This window comes from Lampris incognitus, chromosome 7, assembly GCF_029633865.1.
Source record: "Lampris incognitus isolate fLamInc1 chromosome 7, fLamInc1.hap2, whole genome shotgun sequence".
Classification (NCBI taxonomy): domain Eukaryota; kingdom Metazoa; phylum Chordata; class Actinopteri; order Lampriformes; family Lampridae; genus Lampris; species Lampris incognitus.
In genome coordinates, this window is record NC_079217.1 from 21,271,109 (window position 1) to 21,298,240 (window position 27,132).

The 27,132-nt window shown below is 41.8% G+C and overlaps 2 protein-coding genes across 3 annotated transcripts; both read left to right on the forward strand.

Moving 5' to 3' along the window:
- Nucleotides 1-318: 318 nt before the first annotated feature.
- Nucleotides 319-8,917, forward strand: serpine2 (serpin peptidase inhibitor, clade E (nexin, plasminogen activator inhibitor type 1), member 2). 2 transcript variants are annotated; one of them, XM_056283158.1, is made up of 9 exons: nucleotides 319-552; nucleotides 3,520-3,798; nucleotides 4,341-4,568; nucleotides 4,891-5,088; nucleotides 6,886-7,084; nucleotides 7,451-7,548; nucleotides 7,870-7,956; nucleotides 8,153-8,236; nucleotides 8,401-8,917. In XM_056283158.1, exons 2-9 carry the CDS (start codon nucleotides 3,537-3,539, stop codon nucleotides 8,436-8,438), a joined length of 1,194 nt encoding a protein of 397 aa, XP_056139133.1. In that variant the 5' UTR covers nucleotides 319-552; nucleotides 3,520-3,536; the 3' UTR covers nucleotides 8,439-8,917. The 2 variants fall into 2 exon arrangements, with proteins under 2 accessions (XP_056139133.1, XP_056139132.1); XM_056283157.1 differs by having other exon boundaries at nucleotides 320-478.
- Nucleotides 8,918-9,149: 232 nt separating this feature from the next.
- wdfy1 (WD repeat and FYVE domain containing 1) lies at nucleotides 9,150-26,918 on the forward strand. Its single transcript, XM_056282948.1, has 12 exons — nucleotides 9,150-9,320; nucleotides 10,877-10,944; nucleotides 11,414-11,487; nucleotides 11,692-11,746; nucleotides 12,961-13,111; nucleotides 13,261-13,373; nucleotides 17,339-17,465; nucleotides 19,194-19,299; nucleotides 22,401-22,502; nucleotides 22,661-22,791; nucleotides 23,009-23,117; nucleotides 24,150-26,918. Exons 1-12 carry the CDS (start codon nucleotides 9,184-9,186, stop codon nucleotides 24,207-24,209), a joined length of 1,233 nt encoding a protein of 410 aa, XP_056138923.1. The 5' UTR covers nucleotides 9,150-9,183; the 3' UTR covers nucleotides 24,210-26,918.
- The last annotated feature ends 214 nt before the right edge of the window (nucleotides 26,919-27,132 follow it).

Genomic DNA, 27,132 nt, shown 5'->3' on the forward strand with positions numbered 1-27,132 from the left:
AGGTCTACACTATGACTGGAAGACTCCTCGGCTCGCAGTAAAACAAGACCGCTGTCGCTTAACCATATAAGTGTTGTATTCACATAACACGTGTGTATGAAGCCGGGTGACCTTTACCGTGCCCTCAGTGATTTTCCATTTTCATACATAAAAAAAAACAACTGCTCTTACGCGCTCTCACGTCCTTTCCAAATAAGTCCCGTGTTTAAGGAGTCAGTCACTTCCTGTTTGCTGGGATCAACGCGCAACAAGTTTGTCACCTCGTGCGCGGCGCTGCGGAGAGGGCGGAGTCCAACTATTATTTCACCCCCCCCCCAAACCCCCTTCTACGAAACAACAGCGACGACAGGGACGATCCCACACGGTGACCGGGATAAAGGCATCTCTTGTCTTGGCGAACCGAAAGGCTTCAGAAGACGCTTTGAGCCGCGGCTGTGCTGACGTTTCTCTCCTGGTCCAAGCAGCGCGTTTGACGGAGGTAAGCGCGGCGCTTTAATCCCAGCATCTCGTCTTTCTCTCAAGTTTGAGGAAGTACACGGACCAGCATCTCAGGTTGTTGTTTTTTTCTTCCCCTAAATGCACCGCAGTCTGTTTCGTCTAATTTTTTTGAATTGCTATCAAAATGTATGGTGCGCTCCAATAAAATGGTAAGACAATTCTATGACATGCGGTCCTGACAGGTGGGGCCAGGTGCTCCCATGGAGTATATTATCGAAAATGAAAGTTATTTCCATATGTTGGGAGTCCCCCCCCCCCCCCCATCAAAGGATGTGATTTACAACCTTAAGAACGGCGTGTGACCTGACTGGTTAGCCTGCTTTTCCAGATAAAGAGAGAGGCTGATGAACTTTTCATGTGAGGATGTTCTTATAGATTTGACTCTGTCGTTCTACTTTCTTGGACTTTCACTTAAGACATGTTTAGAAGAGATTGCAAAGTTCGGTGGCCCGTTTCGTGCCAACCCTACTCCTGGAGAGCTACCGTCCTGGTGGTTTTCACTCCAACCCTAATTTAACACATCTGATTCAGTTAATCGAGGCCTTGGTAAGTAGGGCATTAGTAGACTCAGGTGTGTTGAATTAGGGTTGGCGTGAAAACCGGCAGTATGGTAGTTCTCCTGGAGCAGGGTTGGTGACCACTGGATTAATAGATCAAACTACCAGTACGGACAATAGTCCGAGATATTAACAGCGTGCTCAAGAGACCATGTTGATTCAGAACAACTGAACGAGTGCAAGCTAATTAAAAAAAACTTAGTTAGAAATGCTTAATTCAGTCTGTAGTGAAAATTGTGGTAGGGGCAAGTTTCATTTAACACACCTATAAGGTTTGTCATACTTTTCCAGAATGCCAATTTATCTTATTCACATTTAGGCCACAGTGAGTAAGAGTTAGTCAGCCCAAACGTTGCCTAGCCATAAACATGGCCTGATATCGTTTATTCCAGGGGTGGGCAATCTTACCCAGAAAGGGCCAGTGTGGGTGCAGGTTTTTGTTCCAACCAAGCAGTTACACACCAGATCCCACTAATCAATCAGTAGAGTTTTTGCTGAGGAACTTGATTAGGAGACACAGGTGTGTAACTGCTTGGTTGGAACAAAAGCCTTCACCCACACTGGCCCTTTCTGGGTAAGATTGCCCACCCTTGGTCTAGGGGCATGGGGGTGTCTCAGCTATAAGGAAGATGAGAAGGCGCTAATTGTTGCCTGGGTCTGCCCACTCCCCCGAGTTGTCTGATTCCGGTGGTCTGACATCAGGCATGAAACAGCGGTTTCTCGGTTGAAAAGGTGATTAGCCAATGAGTGCCACGGGCAGTACTAACGATGTTCACGTAATGGGCTGTCCCCTAACCGTTTGGGCCCCAGAATAATATTCTTGAATTTAATATAACCCCCTTGATTAACACTACAATGACCAACACGAATTTATTTTACTTAGACGCCTTGTTTTCTCAATATCACCCGACATCATAGTTTGTTTTTACTTTGGTCTCGTGATTAGTTAGGGAAAATCGCCCCCCCCCCATGGAAATCGGTTAGAGTGTGGAGGCAATAACGTCAGACTGAAGATGGAAATGGGATGTGGCAGTAGACAGTTCTGTCTGATATCAGGCAATGGTGATTATGGTTGGCCATGATGAATCATGTTATGATTCATGCTGTCGTGGAATTGGCATTTTGTAATTTCAGTCCACTGTTTTTCCATGCTAGATACTTGTCATGTAGTGAACTAAAAAATAAAATGGCCGAAATTAATTTCAATGATAACTGGTCGGTGGCACAGTGGTTAGCGCGGTCGCCTTATAGCAAGAAGGTCCTGGGTTCCAGCCCTGGGGTAGTCCAACCTTGGGGGTCGTCCCGGGTGATCCTCAGTGTGGAGTTTGCAGGTTCTCCCTGTGTCTGTGTGGGTTTCCTCCGGGTGCTCCGGTTTCTTCCCACAGTCCGAAGACATGCAGGTCAGGTGAATCGGCCATACTAAATTGTCCCTAGGTGTGTGTGTGTGTGTGTGTGTGTGTGTGTGTCAGCCCTGTGGTGGCCTGGCGGGCCTGTCCAGGGTGTCTCCGTCTGCCACCCAATGACTGCTGGGATAGGCTCCAGCATCCCTGAGAGCAGGATAAGTGGTTTGGATAATGGATGGATGGATGATAATTGGTCATTTTCAGTTACGTGAACTCATACAAGTTTCCTGGTAAAATGTCAAGACCCTGTCTAGACATACTCATCGTTTTCTATTCCTAGACTAACACGTGCGTGTTGATCAGATTTTGATAGATGGATTTGAGAGTGAGGGGTGGCACGGTGGTTAGTGCGGTCGCCTCACAGCAAGAAGGTTCTGGGTTCAAGCCCTGGGGTAGTCCAACCTTGGGGGTCGTCCCGGGTCTTCCTCTGTGTGGCGTTTGCATGTTCTCCCAAATGTCTGCGTGGGTTTCCTCCGGGTGCGCCGGTTTCCTCCCACAGTCCAATGACATGTAGGTCAGGTGAATCAGCCATACCAAAATTTTCCCTAGGTGTGAATGTGTGTGTTTCAGCCCTGTGATGGACTGGTGGCCTGTCCAGGGTGTCTCCCTGCCTGGCACCCAATGAATGCTGGGATAGGCTCCAGCATCCCCATGACCCTGAGAGCAGGATAAGCGGTTCGGGTAATTGATGGATGGACGGATTTGAGAGTGAAACGTGCAGTTATTGTCGTTCCTGAAACCACACTTCCTCACTTTCACTGAAGTACTTTAAGGAATGACTCTTGATACAATTAATCCCCAACGGTATCTCCAAGCATCTGCAGTGGTGATCTTTTTTTGGAAGGTATTATATTAAAAAGCCAAAATTAAAAGTTGCCCAGTGGAGAGTAACACATTTTAAGTAAAGCACATTGTCCTTGCCTTGTATCAATCTGGTTTAGAGGGAGAGTAGAGGTTTGTTCACTTTGTAGAAGGGACTAAAGAATCACAAGGCACAAGAAACTAAGGACTGCTATTATTAACCCAAGAAACCTGAATTTCTTCCATTTGTTCCCAATCAGGTGCTGTGGTAGTCAACATGAGGCACCTCTCCTTATTTTGCCTGTATATTTTGGTGAGTCTGTATGGCCACAAGAGTGTACTATCCCAGCCTCCTTCCTATGGCGAACGGGGCTCTGATCTGGGCCTGCAGGTGTTCCAGCAAGTCGCTCGCTCCAAGCCCAAGGAAAATGTAGCGCTTTCCCCCCATGGAGTGGCTTCCATCCTGGGCATGCTGCTACCAGGAGCCCATGGAGAAACACTGAGGCAAATGATTGCTGCTCTACGCTACAAGAAAAATGGTAAGGACCCATTTTTCAAGAGTTGTTGTGTTTCTACTTAAAGCTGCTACAAGTAGATTTTCACTGATTGTTAATCGGTCTCAGTTGAACTTTGATGCCTCTGTATGACTGACATAAGCAGATAAGACCATGAACGAGAAAATTAGATATTGCTATGTTATGATTTCAAATGCTATTCTCTAGCTTGGATTACTCGCAAAATCTGATAAAACAATTTATTCCATACAGACGGGATGCATGGCCACAATTAGAGATGCATTCCCTTATCGCTGTTTTTTTTTCTTCTCCAAAACACCACAATGTATCTTACTCTTCTTTTTCTAACCAATGCTTGAGCTATCAAACGTTGAATGTAGATCTTTGTGGCAATGAAGACATTCTGTGAAACACTACTTTTGTCTGTCCAGACACACAAAATCTGCAAAATTCCAAAACTAGCTTTCAACCTGAGCTGAGCTCAAACTTTGCCTATGAGTGAGCTTGTATGTCTTCTGCAACCTCTACCTGAAAGAAATGGATCAAACATTGCTTGTTTTGACCAGGCCCTTACAAGATGTTGAAGAAGCTACACAAGAGCCTGACAGCCAAGTCCAACCATGACGTTGTGACCATTGCCAATGCCATCTTCAGTCAGGAAGGCTTCCCTATGGAGCAGACCTTCGTAACCACCAACAAAGCCAACTTCCTTTGTGAGAGCAGGAACCTGGACTTCAGCAATCCCCATAAGGCAGCAAATGAAATCAATGACTGGGTCAGCAATAAGACTAAAGGTAGGAGTGATTTCCTATACAGTAGTTGGCTCTTTTTTTTTCTAAATCGCATTTAAATTTCAAGGTAGGCTTTACATACAGTGAAGATGAAACACTAAAACACAAATTCACTTTATAATCAGATGCTATACTTCGAACTGGGTGCTGACCCTGTAGGAATACAGAATAGACTGGACATTTGTTCAACAAAGACGCACACCCCCTTGTTGGTCATGATGCAACTTTACTTACTCTGTTGATTTCTTCAAGTAAAGACGAAAGAGATGGAGTTCAATCAAACCTTGTCCTAAGGTTTGTCCCTTTTTTTTGTATATCTATTGAGGTCACATCCCAAGCCTATTGAATGCGGACATGCTGGACCCAGCTTTGACCCGTCTCGTAGCTGTCAATTCCATCTACTTCAAAGGCCTGTGGAAGTCCCGCTTCCAGCCTGAGAACACCAAGATGAGGACCTTTAAGAGTGGCGATGGGAATGCGTACAAAGTCCCCATGATGTCCCAGCTGTCAGTCTACAAAATGGGTGAGTGGTAATCAAAGGGCTCCTAGCTCTTTTCCATTCTGATGTGAGATCCTGAGCAATTTAGGACTGCTATTACATTGAATGAGCTAATTCTATTCTTTTTATTTCATTTAAATCGTCCATAGGTATAAAAATAGTGTGTTTTTTTGCCTTTTTATAATGCAGAACATGTGCCAAAAAATGTGGGCTAATAACAGAGAAAAATCTGGGTGTCTGGGTAGTGTAGCAGTCTATTCCATTGCCTACCAACACGGGGATCGCTGGTTCAAATCCCCATGTTACCTCCAGCTTGGTGGGGCATCCCTACAGACGCAATTTGCCATGTCTGCGGGTGGGAAGCCGGATATGGGTATGTGCCCTGGTCGCTGCACTAGCGCCTCCTCTGGTCGGTCGGGGCACCTGTTCAGGGGGGAGGGGGAACTGGGGGGAATAGCGTGATCCTCCCATGCGCTATGCCCCCCCCCCCCCCCCCCCCCCCGGCGAAACTCCTCACTGTCAGCTGAAAAGAAGTGGCTGGCGACTCCACATGTATCGGAGGAGGCATGTGGTAGTCTGCAGCCCTTCCCGGATCTGCAGAGGGGATGGAGCAGAGATCGGGATGGCTCGGAAAAGTGGGGTAATTGGCTGGATACAACTGGGGAGAAAATAACAGAAAAATCTTCACAGTCAATTTGGAGTCCATACATGCTAAAATAAAACAAGTTTCATTCGCAACTACTTTTTGACCCTAGAAGGATTAAACATTGTGTGATAAAACTGAAATCGGGGGGGAAATTTTTTTTTGTTGAACTGATTTATGATTCTGAAATCATTATTTCTTGAACCGTTAAGTGACAATGGCTTAGACATGTCACATCACTTGCATATATTCAGTCCACTGTGAAATGAGGTGATATACCAGTTGGTCTTCTATTTTTAGGGTCGATGACTATGTGGCAAGGGGTGTGATGGTTACTTGCACAGTTGTTCCAAGACCATGATAAACTGTGGGAAGGCAAAGCCCTGTTATTTTCTCTGTTAGATGGCTATTAGACTGATATATACGCGCATGTGTGTGTGTACGCTTCTGTTTGACTGTTCAAAAATGTGTGGTCCTGGGGCACCTCCGTAGCCAAATGGTTACTGCACATACCATATGGTCGCAACGTCACTGGTTGGAATCCAGCTGGTGGACTTTGTTGCATGTAATACCCCTCTCTCTCTCTCCCTCGTCCCCTTTTCCTGTCTGCCTCCACTGTCGCTATCCAATAAAGGTGTAAAATACCAAAAAATGTGTGGCCATTCAAAAATATGACTTTAATAAGTGGATTCAATGGTATGGACTTGGATGAGAACTGCTATCCCTAACTGCTAGACCCAAAGGTGTATTGCATATTTAGCAGCTACATTTGGTAGCTAAATACCACACTGATGAAGGAAGTTATTAATTATTTCAAAACTTTTTTTGCTTCCTTAAGAACACAAAGGCACAGTGATGACTGTTATTTGGAGCTGTAAGTCATTTTAGAGCAAAACTAAATTATAAGGGTGGGGATACCTGCAGTCAGTTGAGACTGAAAAAGTCACTTAGATTGATGAAACGTATCTCTCAATAAACATGTCAGATGAGATCAGATGAACTGATTCAACTTTCTGTAATTTCTAAGACGTTCATTTTATGGAGAATATTGTAGATTGGCTGGGTGAACAAATCTATTTCATAGCCGTTTGATTCATTTATTAGGACACCAACTTTTATGTAAAGGCTCCTCTTGACCTTTTAACACCCTTGATCCTGAACCTCTCCCCTTTTCCCAGGTGTGGCCAGCACCCCTCAGGGGCTGAAATACAAGGTGATTGAGCTGCCTTATCATGGCAACACTGTCAGCATGCTGATCGTTCTGCCCTCTGAAGAGGACACATCTCTTTCTGAGCTCATCCCACACATCAGCACTGCCACGGTGCAGAGCTGGTTCAAGCTGATGCATGAGAGGAAAGTTCGGCTGCTTATCCCCAAGTAAGACGCTCACACACCTATGTAGTAAACAGGAAATGACTCCTATGATCAGGACCAGACACGTTTGTTGCCATTTGATGCACCATTAAATCATGTTGTAATCGTGTAATACAAAGTAATGTGAAAGGTTCCTGTTTGTTTTTTTTTTATGTTGAGCATGAATAAAGTGAAATTTCTATTGAAAATGGGGCACAAGTGACAATATTGTGTCCACCATCGTACTCTTTATTTTATTTCTTTGTAAGGCGTTTCAACACAGATAACCAATTAGCCGCAGAAGTGATAAAAAATCCCGTCACTTTTTTTTTTGTTTTTTGGGACAAATGTTAAAAATGCATGTTTGTTTTTTGGGGTTTTTTTGTGTAGATTTACTGCCGAAGCAAAGGTTGACTTGGAAGACCCCCTATCGGTGCTTGGGATTTCAGACATGTTCAGTGAGGCCAAAGCTGACTTCAGATACCTGAGTGAGTGGTAGTACAGAGATAAATCAAACATTGCACGAGATTGTCTAGTTCTCATGGTCGTCTAGTTTGGATTCAACCACACCTTGAAAATACGAATGGCTTTTTTGGTTGTTTACTGCCATGAGGTCATCGATAACTGGGAACTTTGCCTTGCTGTTTAGTGTGAAAAGCTGAATCATTGCTGGTAGTTTCCCTTTCCAGCACCTTCTGCTTACCCACTGGTAGAATTAGAGCACTCCTAAGTGCTCTAGCGCCACCATGTGGTGCAAGATCCTTATGACCTAAGGATTAATAACTAGTTATTAAATCTTGTTTTCTCAGGTGCTGAACCCGTGCATGTATCCAAGGCATTCCAGAAAGCTAAAATTGAAGTGAATGAGGATGGCACGAAAGCAGCAGCTGCCACGAGTGAGTTCTTGTTCAGTGAGACTTGTCTTATACCAATATTTTGTAGCCAAAAATGGAAGTGGTGTGCCAAGTGTTGGAGTTAAAAAATAAACATAAGTGGAGAAATGTCAAGGTTTAAATTGTATTGATGTTTCTATATGTTATGTACACAAAGTATTCTGGTATGCTAAAGTTTTTTGCCTTTTTTGTTTTGTAGCTGCAATTTTGCTGGCAAGATCTTCTCCACCATGGGTTATTGTGGACAGACCTTTCCTCTTCCTCATTCGACACCATCCAACAGGTATGTCTGCTGTGCCCCTAATTAGTATATTTCACTTAAATATTTGTTACTTGGGACAAGGCTTCCTTAGTGTTCAAATAGTGAACAATTCAGCTTGCATCATTAATATTGGTATGATGACATGGATGAGAAAGAATTTGACAAAGACAATTGTCTCTCTTCAGGTACTATTCTCTTCATGGGCCAGATCAACCAGCCTTGAGCATACCTGGAGACAAGGTCAACCATCATTTCTATGGGCTCCCATGCTCATAGGTCAGCAAAGGGAATTCTTACTCACATTTTGAAAACTGTAGAGTTGTGTACATTGAGGACATATAATTCTGTCTATACATTGTGGACATATTTTGTCTAAAGTGTTGCTTTTTACGTTGCCCATTTTTTGTCATGTATAACACTTCATAAAATGTTTTTGCAATGACTAAATTTTCAACTGTTTTAATTTTTGTATACTTTTTTGAATATGTTGCTTTTTTAAGACCATGGGTGTCATCTGTTTGAGCAGTTAAGTAGAATATAAATTTATTTATGTTTTTTTTCTTTTTCGGGGTGCTCTGTGTAGGTTTTGGTCAATACTTCCCCTTTTGTGCATCGAACTTTTAAACGAAGCCTTCTTTTGAGGAACAGAGACTTGTGTTACGAAACTTGCTTGATGTTCAATAAAGACACATATTTATAACACCATTGAGTTAATATTGATTTTGTTTATCCAGTTGTAATGTCTCTGGAGAGGTTTAGAGTTTTGTTTGGTTACCGTAACCTGCATTTTCGAGCGTGCGTAATTACCTCACCTTGCGCAACAGCAAAGTTCGTTAAATTTGGTTTGGCGCTTTTGCACCCGTCACTACGGTAATCCTGACAGAGGCTCGCAGTAGTCAGCTGATCTTCCTAGCCTGGCGAGTGAGGAGGACAAACCGCTGAAAGAAAACAGTGCTGGTAATTTTATCATGGCAGCGGAGATCCACTCGAGGCCTCAGACCTCAAGACCGGTTCTGTTGAACAAGATCGAAGGACACTCAGACGCGGTCAATGCCGCCGTGTTGATACCAAAAGAGGACGGAGTCATAACGGTTAGCGAGGACCGGTAAGTTTACGGTCCAACTTTAGCGTTAGCCTCGTCAGTGGCCAGTGGACTTTGTGTATCTGCTGGACAAACGTTAAAAAAAACAAAAAAAAACAAACAAACAAAACAATACGAGTATTGGGGTAACTGGGGCGAAAGAAGGTGGGAAACGCGCTACAGAGGAGTATTTTTGTTGTGGTTAGCGTTATCTCATTAATTACACTATTAAAACCAGGTGTAGCAATGTAAAACTGAAACGCGTAAGCTAACTGGCTTGTTCTGTTCGTCAAAGGTGGCCCGTTCCATAAATTAGCCCGGTCCTAAAACTGGCTAACCCCGATTGTCTAAAAGCTAACGCTGTTGCGTTGATCGGATTTAATCAGTGTTGTTGGTACCAATTTGGCGAGCAACGATCGGTGTTTGCGAAGCGAATAAGTCATTGACAGATGAGAAACGCTATTATTCGACATATGCGCTATCAGTATTAATTTAAATACCCCCGCTGAACCTAGTAACCGGTGTCATTTCGGTCCATGGTTGCACCGAATTGTATATTCTAATAGGAATGCCGTATTTGGTGGAAAGATTTAAGAAGCATCATCCCGATTTAAAGCTACCTCTGATTTCTCTGAAATGCTCTGTTACTGAAGACATGATCCTCATGATTTGAAAGGAGACGTTATGACTTTTTGGAAGTCGTGCAGCATCCTCGATTTTGAATTCCCCCATGAGAATGAGATTTTGTGGCTCTCTTGACATAATCCCGTCCTCATTGTTTGTTAAACATAAGACATTTCTAGAGAAAGGTCCCCCAGAAGCTCAATTGACCTTTCGCAAAGTCCCGCCTCCCTTCGTTACTGTTGCTATGCCCGTCAAGCATTTCAGAACTATCCAGGAAGTAGCCGGTAAACACCAAAACATGAAGGAAGAAATCAGCGCATTGTGTGGGTAAAAGTAACCGTAATAATACGTTAGCTGTATTGGCTATCAATAATAGCTAGAAGCAAGCTTAGCTTGGAGCAGACAGGTATTTTTGTTGATTTTGGATGGATTAAGCTGGCCATGGGGTCTGCTATACCGCGAAATCTAATTCCGACATTGCGCTTCTTGCGTTCTGGGTTTCGGGAAGGGAAAGAAAATTACATCTCCTCCAAACTTTTCAGACATCTAGTATCCGATTTGCAGATCCCATAGGCACACCGTTTCAGCATTTTGTTGTGTGTTTGAAAGCTTGACGGACCATTGCTAAGGTAGGATTGGACAAGCACCGTTCTGGGGCGGTACTTTGCGAAAGGTCAGTTTGGTACCAAAAGTCAACTTGGTTTTAAACCCATTTCAGTTGTACTTTCGCCGTGTTCGAACTCAAGGTGTAATCAACTGAAGATAACGTTTTCAGTCAGGAAGGGTTAACTATCAATATAATTTAAAATATTGGAAATGCAGTTACAAAAACTAGGGTGATAATGCATTTTCCCTTCAACTTCAACCCTCTACCAGGTTATCCAAAACATGGGACTTGCCTTTATGAGTTCCTGTCATGAAAGAGTAATCCATGACATTTTGGCACTTTGTTGCAGAACCATCAGGGTATGGCTGAAAAGAGACAGTGGTCAGTACTGGCCAAGCATTTACCACACCGTCTCCTGTAAGTATGATTGCACTGTCTAAAGGATGAAATCGGTCATTTGGGTTTGGTGTTTGCTTGTTTTTTTTAAATGTGTAAATATGTGCTTGTCTTTTTGCCTGTGGATTTGATGTTTTTGTTTTTGTAGCATAAGGGGAGATTTGGCAAATTACGTTCCTGGGGAACCACAGTAATTCACTCTGCTCCATCTCTGATCTCTACTTAAATGCATCTAAATTGGCTCTTATTTGGATCTTTGAATTATTGTTCAGGGCTCAACAATTCTGCACTGTTGTGGTTTCTTTTAGTCATGAGGGGAAAATTTAAGCTGCAGGGGGTCCACAGCTGCATCATAAAATGCAATGGAATACATGAGTTTTATGTCTAAACATTGTGATTTTTGTTTTGAAGTCCACAGTGCTCCATATCTAAAACATGGCATGTGTATCTTTCCCCTCTCATTGTGCATCACTGTCTTTTTCTCCCTTAGCCCCGTGCTCTTGCATGTCATACCACCATGATAGCAGGCGCATCTTTATAGGCCAGGAAAATGGAGCCATTGTGGTGAGTGAAGCTAAATTGTGCCGATGACCTCATATTTCCACTCCAGGCTATCTCCAGTTTGTTGATTACAGTATAGTAGTTCAAAAACTTGAAGATTCAGTTTAATGCAGCTTTGTTTTCAATGTTTGGCTTCTTGTAATTATCATTTAGTTTAAATCAGAGCGAAGCAATTTAACTGAAACTTTGTTTTTGTTGAACTGCTAGGAGTTTCTCATTTCCGAAGATTTCAACAAAATGAACCATGTCAAGACATATCCTGGTGAGTTTCAAGAGCACAGTCCCCCCTTTAGTGAAACTAAGCAGTACAAATTTAACTATCGCTCAATGCAGTCAATCTATAGTCTATCCTCACTGATGATGTTTCAATGCAGCTATGTCTATGTACAACTGCAGTTCACTGTAATTATGTATTAGATTGGACTTTTCTGAAGTGAGTTTAATTTTTGTTTGCCTGTGTGCCGCTCTTTGGGGTTGAGTATTTTTATAGCAAAGCCCCCTCTTAGCTCTCTGAGAAATTATCTCTCCATTTCTCCCAGCATGCGACAGGCCAAACGCCAGTATCTGTGAACTCCCACAGGAAGTCAGGGCTCATCATGTCACCCGAGCCCCAGAGCCTCTGCCTTAGAGAATGAACACACATATAATGCAGCCTCGGTTTTTGTCTCATCGATTATCATCACATATTCAAACACACAGACCCCATAAAAGAAGGGAGAAATCATTACTGTCGATGAAATTTAAGTAAAATTTTGTCATACTGCAATCTCAGCAGACATTTGGCTAAGCATCTACTCTCATAAGTGGAAAGTCCAGTTTTGGTGACACTGGTGAAACTTTTTTTAGAAATAAGACCAGATGTCAATGGTGGAAGACTGTCTTGTTTCCACTACCATATTTTCAAAACCAAACACAACCAAAAAGGACTCCAATAGTGATGCAAGAAAAAATGGATGCATGTAGATACTCAGCAAAATCAGTTTCATATGGTTGTTTACCACAGATTAAAAAAAGAGTTACAAATATTCAGTAATTGATAATGAATGCTACAAGGTGTATTTGTGAAAAACAAACCTTCACAACATTAGGAACTGAGGAGAGAGGCTGTCAACTGAATGCAAGAATGCTGAAGTGTCACTGAAAAAAGATCTATCAGTTTTTCCAAGATGGTCCTTTAAAACTGATAAGTATGAAGAGATTAGCTTGATTTAGCCCAGATTACTTTGAGATGAGGCTGTGTCTGTGAATATGGTCATTACAATGAAAGGATAAATTACATTACATGCCAGCCTGAAGAAAAAGCCCCATATCAGGAAAGAACTCAGATCTTGTTTGATGATCCAATTTCTGTATCAATGTGTTATTCTGTGTGTGTGTGTGTGTGTGTGTGTGTGTGTGTGTGTGTGTGTGTGTGTGTGTGTGTGTGTGTGTGTGTGTGTGTGTGTGCATGTGTGTGCACCCACTTGTGCTTTGCAGCCCACCAAAACCGTGTGTCAGACATGGTATTTTCTTTGGAGAGTGAGTGGGTGGTGAGCACTGGCCATGACAAGAGTGTGAGCTGGATGTGCACCCATAGTGGCAGTATGCTTGGACGACACTACTTCAGCTCCTGGGCCTCCTGCCTACAGTATCTACCACCACTCACTATGTCTGTGTGTGTGTGTCTGCCTATAGTGTGTAGGACTGTTTGCTTCATTTTTTATGTGTGTGCTCTGTGTATCCCTCGGTCTGCTGGTTATCATACTCATTATGTTTGAGCCTTGACTCCTTCTTCAGATATGACCACGAGACCCAGCATGCCTTTGTGGGCGACTACTCTGGACAGATCACCCTACTAAAGCTGGAGAGGCAGACCTACTCTACCATAACTACGCTGAAGGGCCATGAAGGTAATGAATAAATGCATACCTGTGCACACAGTTACCCGTACTTCAATATTGTGGAGTTGAGTCATAAATACAACATACTCCCAGGTGCAAAGTTTACAACCATGCAGTACTTAAGCTTGACAAATCACGGGCGGATCATGGGAATAAACTGTCACACTGCTTACTCCCATGATCTGTGTGACAGATTAGCCTATGATTGTCCTATAGTGAGACACACAGACACAAGCATCCTTTTTCTTTTTTTTTTTTTAAGGCGTTCTCAATCTGATGCGAGGGTCTAAGGACAGGGTGTTGTATTGCTGTAAAGTCCACTGAGGCCAACTTGATTTGCAATTTATGATAATAAAATTGACTTGACTTGACATCCTGCTATAGATACCTGTGCAGTGATGGCTTGAGCATTGCACAATTGACCTATGTTCCTCCCTATAACCTCATTTTAGGGAAAAATGAAACACCCAGTGAAGAGTAAAATGACACAACAACGCCAAGTAGCTCAAGCAGAATAAGCACTAACAAAATATGGCTTCCAGCTCTTTTAAGTGTAGCTTAGACTGTGACAGAGTAGTTAAGATCCTCATACAGATTTTTTTAAATCTGTTGTTAGATGAGATTAATCTTTAATGATCTATTTGAGGAAATCAATTTACTGTAGCAGCACATAATATAACGGGGGGGGGGGGGGGGCAATAAGCCAGGGGGAAATGGGTACACAACGGAATGCAAATGGAATTAAGAGGACATCCAACACAAGTAGTATTACATAAAACACAACTGGTCTCAACTAGTATAACACTTAATTGGCATAATATTAGAGGCATAGATAAAAAGACAATGAGAAAACATGTAATGAAGCCATTTGTGCATTGTGTGCAAATGCAGCAGTGAAACTGCTAATCAGAACATGTTCTGTAAAATGTGATGCTATTAAGCCTTTCTAAATCAATGAAATCATGGCATGTTTGCTGAGTGCAAGGAATCGGCATCAAGTACACTCACCAACTTTTCAGTAGATTATGCAATCCCAATTTCTTTAAAAAAAATGAAATAGTTATATGAAGATATGAGCCTTAGCATGACATGATGTCAGTTGCTTAATTATCCTAGCAACCACACCCGTGAGTTCAGCAGTCATCATTATACTTAGTCAGCCCCACTCAAGTGTTTTCTATAAATTCACAGCTACCTATATATTTTGACTCTTAATGTGCAAGCAGAATACAGATTCATGTAGTAAACATTTGTTACACCTCCTCCTTTGTTTTTCCGTATCTGGCTGACAAGACCCTTTACAGTCCAGGACTAGCCTAGTTACAGCATATAGGTTGGAAGGGACATGTAAGATCACGTGTATAAGATGTCCCTTGCCAGTAAGTCAGCTGTCCCTGCCTAAGTCAGCTGAAAAATATGGTGCTTTGCACACAGTAGTATAAGTCTGTCGGTTAAGGCTACATGGTATGGTTGTGCTGTGATTGGCTTGTGTAGCAATACAGTGACTGCCTCCCTGATCACTGACCCCCACCACACACCAGTACCAATCATATGACTGTGGTCTGGCTTGTCCAGTTATTATCAAAGCCCACTAGTTATTATCCATCTATCATGTGGTGCACCCTGTAACAGGAAGGGGCTGACGTTGTGAGCAGTACAGTTTAACAGTTGAAAAGGGGAGAAAGAATAAAATTGAAACTGGACGTGATTTAAAAAACCCCCCAATAATTCCTGACTTTCTTTAGAGCTTGAAACTTTTTACTGCAGAGAAGGTTCAATACACACAGTCTAATCCATGTTGAGTTCGTTATTTTGCACAAAATGGGAAAAAAATGACTGAAAGGAGAGAAGAGGAAAAAGCAAATGGCAAGTGAGAGACTCATATAAAAACATTTACTGTAACACAATACATCAAAAGTCCACAAGGTGTGAAATGGCATAAAAAAGGCATAAAAATCAGAAAGAGTATGCAGGTCCTCTATTCCAACCTAACACTATCCAATCTGATTTCACTTATTGACACCCTTTAACCAAGGAAGAGGGAATTAAAAGATGACATCTGCTGCTGTAGTGTTTGGTTGGAATGAAAACCTACAAACTCTTGTCCCCTGATGGCATTTGGTTGGGAAACACTTGACTAGACTGTCAAAATGGGAAGTAAGTGTGGAGAGGTTGCAGGGAGGACTTCTCCTTACCATCTTTTAGGGGCTGTATGGGCATTATGACGACTGTGCGTACCACACCACCCTCTACCAAAAGGGTGGACAGATTGAATAATAACCTCAGTTGGGCTACACTGAGTGTTCTGACAGCCAAATCAAGGGACATACCAATTGTCAACCAGAAATTGGTCAACAGATTGAAGCATGAAGAGACAATCCCAACAGTACAGAAGACTGGCAAAAGTTTTAAAAGTTGATTTGATGTAACTCTAAGTGACAAAGCGCACATTCAGGAGCTAAGGCAGGAAGTAGACGTTGTGCTGTAGCATTGATTGTAGCACCCGTTGTTTCAGTGAGGCGAAAATGGCACTCAGGAAACATGGTTTGAATAGTAATAGTCAGCATTGGGGTATAATATTGTCGGAGAGGTCTGCTTGGAGGGCTTGGCACAGGGCAGCCTTCATGGAGTAAGGCAACTTAATCAAGGAGAAACTAAACAGTTTTTAAACAAATACAAAGGCAGAAGGAGGAAGCGAGGTGTGCCATGGCAGCTTTCAAGACAAAGCAGGATCAGAGGCGGAAGTGGCAAAGTGTAGAGAACACGAAACCTGACTGGAGAGAGCTGTGAAGTATAGAGGGAAACTAAATTAGATCATAGGTTCTATGCATGACCCATCAGCAGTGTATTCAACATATTACCACCAGATGGCAATGTAATGAGGGATGGAACACAATTACTTCACCTCCTGGCAGTCAAAAAGATTTAGGATGTTATTTAAGGGTGGTTCTAAAAGGCTCTGACACCATATTACAAACTCGCCACCAAACATGCAGCGAGAAGTCAGCCAGTTTTTATTTGCCACATCTGTAAAAATGTTTTATTTCTAAATCTCTTGCAAGTAGAATCCCTCTTTTCATTGCTCCTCCTGAGTTTTCTTCCATTTTTTTTTTTCTGTTAAAGTTTACTTGTTGAGTTTTTCCTGATCCAAATCAAGGGCCTAAGAACCACTTACTGTTGTTGTTCTTACACGTTACTTTGTCTGTGACTTCCACATCTTTATACACACACACACACACACACACACACACCCTCTTGAGTCTGACATTCTTGTGTAAGAAGTCAGGTTGTTGTGAAGCGTCTCGTGTGTTGGTGTAGTGTTCTGGTGCCTGTCATATCTCATTCTCAACCTTCACCGCTGGCTAGCAAAAATGTGAACAGGAGAGCCGAGCACTTAAGTCTCTCCCTGCCAGTACATAGCCTCTCCAACAGCAAGCCCTATGTAGTGCTTCCTCGTGGTGACACATGGTAACTGGGTACACCTTGGACCCTGAATGAGCTACAAGGGACTTGGAGGAGGTCTAGCCCCTAGACGTGCGATACGCAGGCCCACCGGTGTGTGGATATTCCCTGATGCCCATGAACCAGTCCCCAGCTATGGGTTGAATAGTGCCACTGCCTAGTGGATACCTCAGGAGAGGAATAGGCTACGGGAGTAAACCCCTACAGAAAATCAACGTCTACAGTGCTGTTGTTTTTAGTTTTTTTGTTTGGTTTTTTTTTTCTTGCCCTTTTGTATCTGTTTAAGTCGGAGAGTATTGCTGGCATCGTGTGTGGCTGCCGCTTCTCCTTCTCGTAGCTCTCCCTTCCCATCCACCCCTGTACACCTGTGTTATGTTTATCTGTTGTCTTGTTTCACCACCGTTTATTGTAAAGCAACTTTGAATGTTAGAAAAGCACTATATAAGTCTGATTTATTATTATTATTAACCTCTTATTCCTCTGTTCCCCGACCACTCTCCTGTCCTTTGCAGGTTGCATAGGGGCCCTATGGTGGGACCCAGTCCAGAGGCTGTTGTTCTCAGGGGCCTCTGACCACAGTGTCATCATGTGGGACATTGGAGGGTGCAAAGGACGAACACTACTGCTACAGGGACACCAGTAAGTCCTTGCATGTTGCATTTATGTGCACATGCGTGTTGCATTCTCTGTGTTTTGCAGTGGGTTAAGATGGTTTTAAAGACTGAAGCAGAAGGAACATAAGTAATATGTTGTAAGAGTTCTAAATAATAACAAAAATTTTTAGTTAATATTCTAATAAGCTCCAAATTAAAAAAAAAATTCTGAATGCTTAGGGCACAGTAACACATGTACGAAATTTAACATTGGCAAATATTCACTAATGTTAATTTCACGCATGTGTGACCGTGCCCTTATACTTTTGTCTTTCCAATCCTCTCCCTTGCCTCCCCTGTCAGTGGCAGGGCATCTGTGGTGTCAGTAACAGCTGTCGTCCTCATCTTTCTTCTTTCTGAATTGCGTCCTTGATGGTTTTGATCTTTTCATTGGTACGGACAGAGCAACAGATAATTTCAACAGATGCAGTGAACGGTCAACTGGTGCACTCACCCACCATCCACACCTGGCCCCTCTCTGTCATCATCTCACTCGTAACAGATAAATAAGTCTTAATGCGTTTGTAATTCGTTTTATTTTTATAATCATTGAAAATACATATAGATTGAATTGCCCCCCAAATTTTTTTTTTTAAGGAACGGCAACTGGAGCACTTGGTGACCGCCTAAGTTGCCTATGCCTAGAAATGCCCCTGCCTTCAATAGTTTAAATTCTTTAGCTTAAATTGTTTAGCTTTACCGCCGCTCTTCATCAATTTACCAAATCCAAATGCTTTATTGCTTTTTTTCCCTCTCCTGGGTAAACAGATTTGTTTCGAGGTTATCCAATTTTGCTGAATCAAAACTTCTGTTTTGTGGGAATCGCATTAAACCATAATTTTTTTCTGTCAGTCTCGACCAATTCATTATCCCTGCTGCACTCTCCAGACCATACTTTGAATAAATTCTCTTGTGTGCCTGTGTGTGTGTGTGTGTGTGTGTGTGTGTGTGTGTGTGTGTGTGTGTGTGTGTGTGTGTGTGTGTGAGAGAGAGAGAGCGCGAGAGAGAGAGAGAGAGCCCCCCTCCTTTTTTTTTCTTTTACTCTGCAGCTTCTGTACGCTACCTTTTTATTAATTTTGCTTCTCTTCCTTCAGGACTATTGAAAACATTTGCTCTTCACAGAGCCACATTTGAAAATGATTCCAGTTCAACATTTAAACTCCCATTTTTATTTTTTAAAACCTATTTTTCGCTTTTTTAAATATTATATTGTGATATATTATATTATTTTATATTTTTCCTACTTTTAAATCAATTTTTATGATCTTGTTACTCTTTATTTCTACCTCCTTCACTCAATATTCTTCAGTTCACATTTTTTTCTCTGTAATCTTTTTCTTCAGTTATTTTTTTCTTCACTATCTTATTTTCTCAATTTTAACTACTTCACATTTTCTTTTTTACTTTTACCCATTTACCTAAAGAGCAACACAGTTGAAATAAATGGAGTCAATCTCTTAAAATGACTGCACCACCATAGGCCATCATGCTGCAGTCAAAGGCCTTGACCTTGACTCAAGCCATGAGCACTGTCTTTTAGCAGGTCAAGCCACCAGAGACCTTGCTGCACTTGAATTATATAAAGCACACGTCCCTTTTTAGCTTCAGTGGCAGTGCTGCAGGGATTCATATGTTGTCATACCACAATGACAATCTGAAATAATGAATTCTCTTTCTCTCTGCTTCTCTTTTTTTCTCTCTTTCAAACCGTCAGTGAGAGGGTGCAGGCAGTGCGCTACCTCCAGCTGACCAGGCAGCTGATGTCCTGTTCAGCAGATGGAGGCATCACCGTCTGGAACATGGACACACCCAGAGAGGAGGTTCATATTTTCACATACTGTACAGATTACACTACTTCATAACACTCATGGCACTCTGCACTTTCATCCATCCCACAGAGTAGAACTCACTTTGTCACTTTTTACATGGTTTATGGACGGCGTTTAGATAGCTTCTTTTTTTTTTTACACTCAACAGAGCTCTCAACATGATGTCTCACATTCACCCATATACAACACAATCACACATGCCAATGGCAGAGGCTGACATGCAGGGCACCAACCTGCTCATCAGGAGCAGTTGGTTACATGTAATTTGAGAACTGAGATGTGCAACAAAGGGGCTCAAGAAAAGATTTTATGCTCGCTTAAATTGAGTCTGTGACAATTCACTGTACCGATAACATTGTAAATAATGTCTGTTTAGTAGCCTCCCTCTACCGGACTAAAATTGTTGACAGTTTTAACTCCTACTTTACTGACAAAGAGGTAACGTTTGAAGTATAGCCATATCAAAACGAGGGCAATTCATTTGAAATTTGCGTTTTGTTACTTTTGCTTCAGCAAAGCAGTGATAATTGGATTGGTGTCTACCAGCCAGCAAACATTACTGTATAAAGTTAACTCAAGTGGGCTTCATTATCCGTTATGGGTCCTCCCTTGCCCCTAGCTTCCCCATAACTACTCCTTAACATCAGCAACTCTGAGCAACTTCAGCCTCAGTGGAGGCCATTTTAATTGAAGCCAGTAAAGAAAAGATGATGTACTTGCTGAAAATGTCAGAATTCAGTTTACTTCAATGCATGAACACAAACGCACACATTTGAAAATTCTGATATAACTGGTGTTCAGTAAATGATTGCAGTGATGTCCATCTCCCCCCACACCGCTATAGTAGACAGCCAGCCAGTGGGGAACTCCTGAGAGGTATAGACTTTTTATAGCAGGGTAGGCTAGAGACTGCTCCATTAAAGCTGCTGTAGGCAACACGAACATTCCAGTGCAAATTCTTCCACCTCTCTCTCTGCTGCCTCGTATCACTCTGCTAAGCCTCTCCCACCAGACAAGCATGGGCATATAATGTAAATGTACAACCAAGAAATGTCAAAGCGAGACTCATGAACTTGTCTGGTGGGAGGGGCTTAGTGGAGTGATACGAGGCAGGTTTTTTACATGGTTGATAATCTAGCTATGTAAAAAAAAAAATTTCTGCGAATCTTAGTTACACTAATGTTCATTTGAAGAAGCCATTTCGAGTTGGTGTTGTTGATCTTTTTTGAAAATAAATCACTCCTGTGGGGGGCCTGGTAGAGAAGGGAGAACTAGTCTGCAAGCGATCGGCGGAGCAGGGCGATAGCATACATGCACATCTGAGTTTGTAGGGCAGCCAATGGGAATGCGCTCTCTCTGAAATGACCCGTGATTGGCTAAAGTCTCCCCCTAGATTTTCTAAAGCCTAAATATAGAGCCAAGAGGAGGCGCAGAAGTCTATAGTTTTCTCTCAGATCACTACAATTACAATATGCTGAAAGGTTGTTATGGAATTTTTGCCCCATGACACAAAAAAAAACAAAAAACAAAACTGCCTACCCCAGCCTTAATTCCAGCCAAAGAATCTTAAAGCATCACATCCTTTTCATTTTTACAGCAGTGGTTTAAGTAACAGCTTTGTTTATTACTGATTTAGAATTAATAATACTCACTCACTCAACTTATGAAGGTTTATCTAACATAAAGTGTTATGTTTGCTCCATATTGCTCTATGATCACAATTTCTACAGTGAATTGTGAAACTTACTTAGTGATTAGGGGGGAAAAAAGATCTCCAAATAAGTTCCAGACTGACTAATACATCTACAAACATTTGGGATTCCAAATGAAAGATAGCCTCATAGGTTTTCATTGATGCTTCAGTTCTAAATCACTGCTGCTATCATCTGTCAAAAGAAGATTGTAAATATAATTTGAGCATTATATGCGGTTCCATTTGTACAGACATTTTGAGACAATGGTCAGACTGTAGTGCAGTCACTGAGATAGGGGTTTAGCAAACAAGATAAAACAAGGCAAAAAAGTTACCTTCAGCACAGTTAGTGTAATACGCCATTTAACTGGCTACATACTCATTTGCCCCCGGGCTCGAACCCAGGACCTTCTTGCTGTGAGGTGACCACGCTAACCACTGCCCCACCGTGCCGCCGGTATAATAATGGCTAATTCAATTTCTTTTACAAGAGGTTTCAACACTGTTTTTCTAACAACCTTGGGGGTTGTCCTCTGTGTGGAGTTTGCATGTTCTCTCCGTGTCTGCGTGGGTTTCCTCCGGATGTTCCGGTTTCCTCCCACAGTCCAAAGACATGTAGGTCAGGTGAATCGGCCATACTAAATTGTCCCTAGGTGTGAATATGTGTGTGTGTGTGGGGGTGGGGGGGGGCCCTGTGATGGACTGGCGGCCTGTCCAGGGTGTCTGCCCGCCTGCCACCCATTGACTGCTGGGATATGCTCCAGCATCCCGGCGACCGCAGTTGGGATAAGTGGCTTGGCTAATGGATAGATGGATGGATACTCGGTTGCAGTGGTGCTTCGTGCTGTTGTCCCCCACCTCAATGAAATCAAGACAGCGGGCTATGGATCTGTCTCCGTCCATTCATTTGTTAATCTCACTAGTTACTGTGTGCCCGCCACAAGGTGGGGGTCTAACAAAAAGTATCGGCAAAATGGAGAGAATGAAGCAACAAAACAAGTGTTTGGCCATCTTGTTGCTCCTGTTACATGGGCAAAGGATTTATAGTGCTTGGTTAAACTTATTGTGAGAGCTCATCAATGCATCATGGGTGGGGAACTACTTGTGTTGTTGGCCTGTTTTTATCTGTGCTTCTGCCTCCCTTTGAATTGGTCCTAGTTTGCAGTCAAAGTGAGGTTGCAGTGGCTAAAAAGGGTTTTGTCATACTTTGCCCAGTCCGAAAAGTGGACTGCACTCCTCAATGCTCAGGAGAGAAATTTGGCTAAATTATAATTTTTTATAACTAACTTTTCCCCAGCAGTTTTTACACCATGGTAGAGTACCGCTACTGAGTGAATACACAGGAAAGTGCATTCGCTATGTGTCAGAGGTCTTGAACCGTATGTTTATGTCTCTGCAGGCTCCCCAATGGTTAGACAGTGACTCTTGTCAGAAGTGTGAGCAGCCTTTCTTTTGGAACATCAAGCAGATGTGGGATACCAAGACCCTGGGGCTAAGACAGGTAGTGCACATATTCTGTTCAGTCCTGTTTTTCATAGGTAGTGGTGTATAGTTCTTTCTGAATACTGAAAAAGGGGGATTTTTGCTGAATTGTTGGAGGGGTCCCAACAAGAAAAAAAATCCACCTGAATAATACACTGGTATTTATCCTGTGTGCAGCACCACTGCAGGAAATGCGGAAAGGCTGTGTGTGGGAAGTGTAGTTCCAAACGCTCCACATATCCCATCATGGGCTTTGAGTTCCAAGTGCGGGTTTGTGATGCCTGCTTTGACACCATCAAAGAAGAAGAGTGAGTAAAAGGCTTTTGAAATCATTTTGTATTTGAGTAATAATTTGCATTACTTTTTCTTTTTTCTTTTTTTTTAAACTTTTTTTGTAAAGCGGTTTCCAGGCTATCTTTTACGCTTTATGTTCTATGTTCCTTGTCTTCATTGATAGGGAGTGCAATATTGATGAGATGCTGTCCTTTTGTCTCTTTGTTGCATGCTTGCTTGTGTGTGGTACAGTCGGACTCCTTTGGCCACATTCCATGAGGGGAAACACAACATTGCCCACATGGACATGGACCCATCCAGAGGTCTAATGGTTACCTGTGGCAGCGACCGCATCGTTAAGGTCAGCAACACCTACATGCCTTATCACTAGCTCCTGTCTGCTTGTTTATGTCACTCAGTATGTAATGTGTAACAACTGTAACAAGGCATAATATGAAAACTATTGTAATTTTCTCAGTGTTTTTGTGGCTGGTGTAATCACTTAAATTCTGTTTTTATCTTTAAAGTTTTAGTTAGGTAAATATTTTAATATAGCAAAATACACTGAATGTACAAAATAATCGACACCTGCTCTTTGATTGGTGTTGAACGACTGAAAATAGAAGACACAGTTTTTCGCACATTGGCAGAAATAGTACATGGCAGCTGAGGACCCTACAAAATTCCTTTTCTTTTGGACAAAACTCCTCTTGCAATTGGCTGAGAAATAAAAGCATTTAACAATGGAGGATTGAAAAGTTAAACCTGGCTTAATGAAACTTAGTTCTGACTTGCTCTCTGAACGACGCCTCTGCCTCATGCCACAAGACTAAAGTTATAGAGGAATGGTTATGCTAACATGACAGTGAATTCAGCCCCCTGAGATCATGCAGCCTCATATGATGCCATGCTTCACATACACATTTCTGCACCTTATACTTCATTCGGCATGGTCTCAGTTAATGTGATGGCCTGCCTGTCATCTTATCTGTAAAGCAGCTGTACATCTGTGAGTGCAGTCCTTAATTCCACTTAATTAAATAAAAAATGTATGCATACATCATGGTCATGTTGAGCTGATGGAGAAGATGCTGAATAAAAAAATGTTTACAGAGACATTTCACATTCAACTGGTAAAGATGACAAGATATGCTTGATACAGTTTCTAATGATGTTTATCCATGAGGCTGTGCTGAGGGCAATGGAAATGCAAAGAAAAAATTGGGAGGTGTCTCACTTTGGGTAAACCCTGTGCATATTGTTATTGCAGAAATGTAATGAATACATTTTCGTCATTTCAAACAATGTTGTATCCCATAATGCAACTTTGCTATTGATGTACTGATGCTTTGTGGCTTGTTCTGAAATTTTTATCGGGTATTTGTCTCCACAGATCTGGGATATGACGCAGGTGGTTGGCTGTAGCTTAGCAACAGGCTTCTCTACACGCTGAGTAGCCCCTCCCACTAAATGATCCCTATCTACGTCCACTCTTCAATGAGACAGAACCTGTCTGACCTGGTGACTGCAGCTGATATTGGGGGGGAAACATATATATATATATATATATATATATATATATATATATATATATATATATATATATATATATACACACACACACCTTCTGCCTGGACTCACTCAGACACACACACACACACACACACACACACACACACAAACAGGCTGACCTCGGGTGAGGTGTGCATGTGGTGTAAATAGCTTAGTATTTGCCCAGATTCCTTTGGTAGCCCATAACAAGTAATCCTTTCACTTCACTAACCGGCCCCTTTTGAAAATATGTGTGTGAATGGTTTTGATTTCTATTGATTTTGACTCTGGTTCTAAGCAGAACAGAATCTTAAGCACACTGTACTATGTGCGTGTTTGTTTCTGCGCATGTGTCATTATGTAGGAATGGTGTTGACATAAATGTTTACATATTTTTTGATTTGCTTTGTTTGAAAAAGCCGTCTTTTTTTGTTTTTTTGTAAATCATCCTTGGAATGTAATATCTGGTTCACATAATCGCCAAACTGTCATTCCTTTAAACAGACTAAAAAGCTTCTCATTTGCTCATTGGGAGCCTAATACTATGGCCCACTAGATGCATTAGTCAGTCAGTCAGTCATTATAACACTTACAATAGAGGAAAATAACATTTGTGCTCCTTTGCTTCATGTAAACTGTTAAGATAGATTGCTTCCGTCGCACTGATCAAAGAGAGTTTTGTCTTCTCTCTCTGTCTCTCTGTGTTTCTCATCTTTTCACTGGTTGGCCTTAAAACACTCTCAGGAGGATTTTTCATGGGTGGGGTATTACTAAGTGGGGTCCTCTATGCCAGCAGTTGGTTGGTAATCACCAACACATGGCAAACCTCCACTGACTCCTCATTTCACTAAAAACAAAATAAAAACAAGTCAATCTTTGCTACCCTTCAGATACTTAAAACTTTAATAGAGTTCTTTAATTGTGTAGATGGATGATACAACTTGTAGCACTGATGGTGAAAACCCAAAACTGATTATCTTGTGAGATTTTATTTTTTGTCTGTAATAGAATGTCAATTTTGGTGTAAATTTGGATTTTGTCTTTGTAGGAAGGCATGTAGGTACTTAGCAAGGTACTCTGGACAAAATTTTTATGAGGCACTGCATGCTAGCGTTTTAGAGATCCAAGCTGAATTATCAGTAGATTTCGGGCCATGTGTGTTTCTTTAAAAGCCTTAAAGAGAGGAGGACACATGCGTAGCCTTTGTCGAATTTTCTTAGTGCCCATGATTGTTCGCACCCTCGATCCCACCCCATTCTTCAGTTTCATTCGGCACTGGTCTGAGCTCTTGTGTTTCTCCCAGTCTTTGGTATTCCTGTTACATCCATCCCAAGCACTGTCATACCACTCTCACCAAAGCACCAAGGTGCAAAATTTGCGGTTTTGTAAAACATTTCTTAAAAACGAAACAAGCCATTTTGCCAGCTCTGATTTTATTTCCCCAACGGTGAGTCAAAACTGTTGGATGTTGTTTTTGACTCAATTAGCATTTTTGTAAAAAGGTATGGGTATGGCTAGTATGTTGTAGTGTAGACTTAACGCTTGCCTTATTGTAGGTGGAAAATGAGCCTTGTAATGTTTGAAACCCTGATTTTGAATTGTTGACACATTCCGTCGTTTGGGGGCTTTTTTTTTCTTTTGCTTTTTTTTGGACCCCGTAGTGTATATTTATATAAGTAGCCATGTATTTATCTATTATCACAGTAAAAGGTGTTTTTTTTGTTCTTTTTGCCTGTCAAATAGATCTCATTCCTGCGTCATGAGAGACCAATGCATATCACTCTTGAAATATCCTCAGTCATTTGAAAAAAATGGAAGTCTCAACCTTATTCTCTGTAACGATGCACTGTGACGATATGTAATGTCACACAACAAGCGTGGCCAGAGGTCGGCGGTCCCACCATAGGCCTTGACATTATTTAGTATGTGTGACACCAGTGCTCCTCATAGTACCGTGATAGTTTTTCTACCATTAGGTTCTTAGCACAAGTCAATATGATTATATAATGATGTCACACATGGTCATCGGAATTACAGGGTAAAGACAATGCTACAGTACAATCAGATTTCTCAGCCCTTCCTTTCTATTTTGACCGACTAGAAAATAAATTGTTTATGCTCACAGCCTTTGTTCTTGACCTGTAACAGAGCTGCATTGGCGGTAATGACTTTCTGCTTGAAGTTGGACCATGTGAGCTGAGCTCATTAGTAGAAGAACAGTAGGTTTGGCACTTGAAGAAAAAGGCAGGACTGGTTGGCTAGTGGTCCATTTCTCTATGAAATCAGCTAGGTTGCAAGATTGTAGGCCATTCACATGGAGGAGCAGGTTTTCATTTTGTCTTGTTTTTCCTGTACAGGCCACATCTTTTTTTCAAAGACGAGAGCAAATATACATAAACTCCCTGATTTTTGTTTGTTTGTTTGTTTTTTGTTTGTCTTTTTCTCTTCTAACTGCTTGTAAATGACTCACCGTTCCAATATATTGTTGTTATTGTATATCTCAGTTGTATTTTTAAAGAGAACTCGATGACTATACAGTACTGACTAGTCTCCGCCTACATGCTGATGGAGAGGAAAGAACCGAGACTTAATAAAGATAACATGACATGTTTCTGACTGGATTCGGTTGCCTGGGTTGAGCGAGTCCGTTAAATCCAAATGTAGCATGGCTGCACAAAGAGAAAAGGACAAGGGAGCTTTTTAACCATAAGTGACTTTCCTTTATTCAAGCATGCATTTACAGAATAAACTCATCAGGTTTCATTAAAACTTGTAAGTGGCCTTCTTTTTAAAGTGCTAGGCAGAAATCAATAGTTACAAAGGGA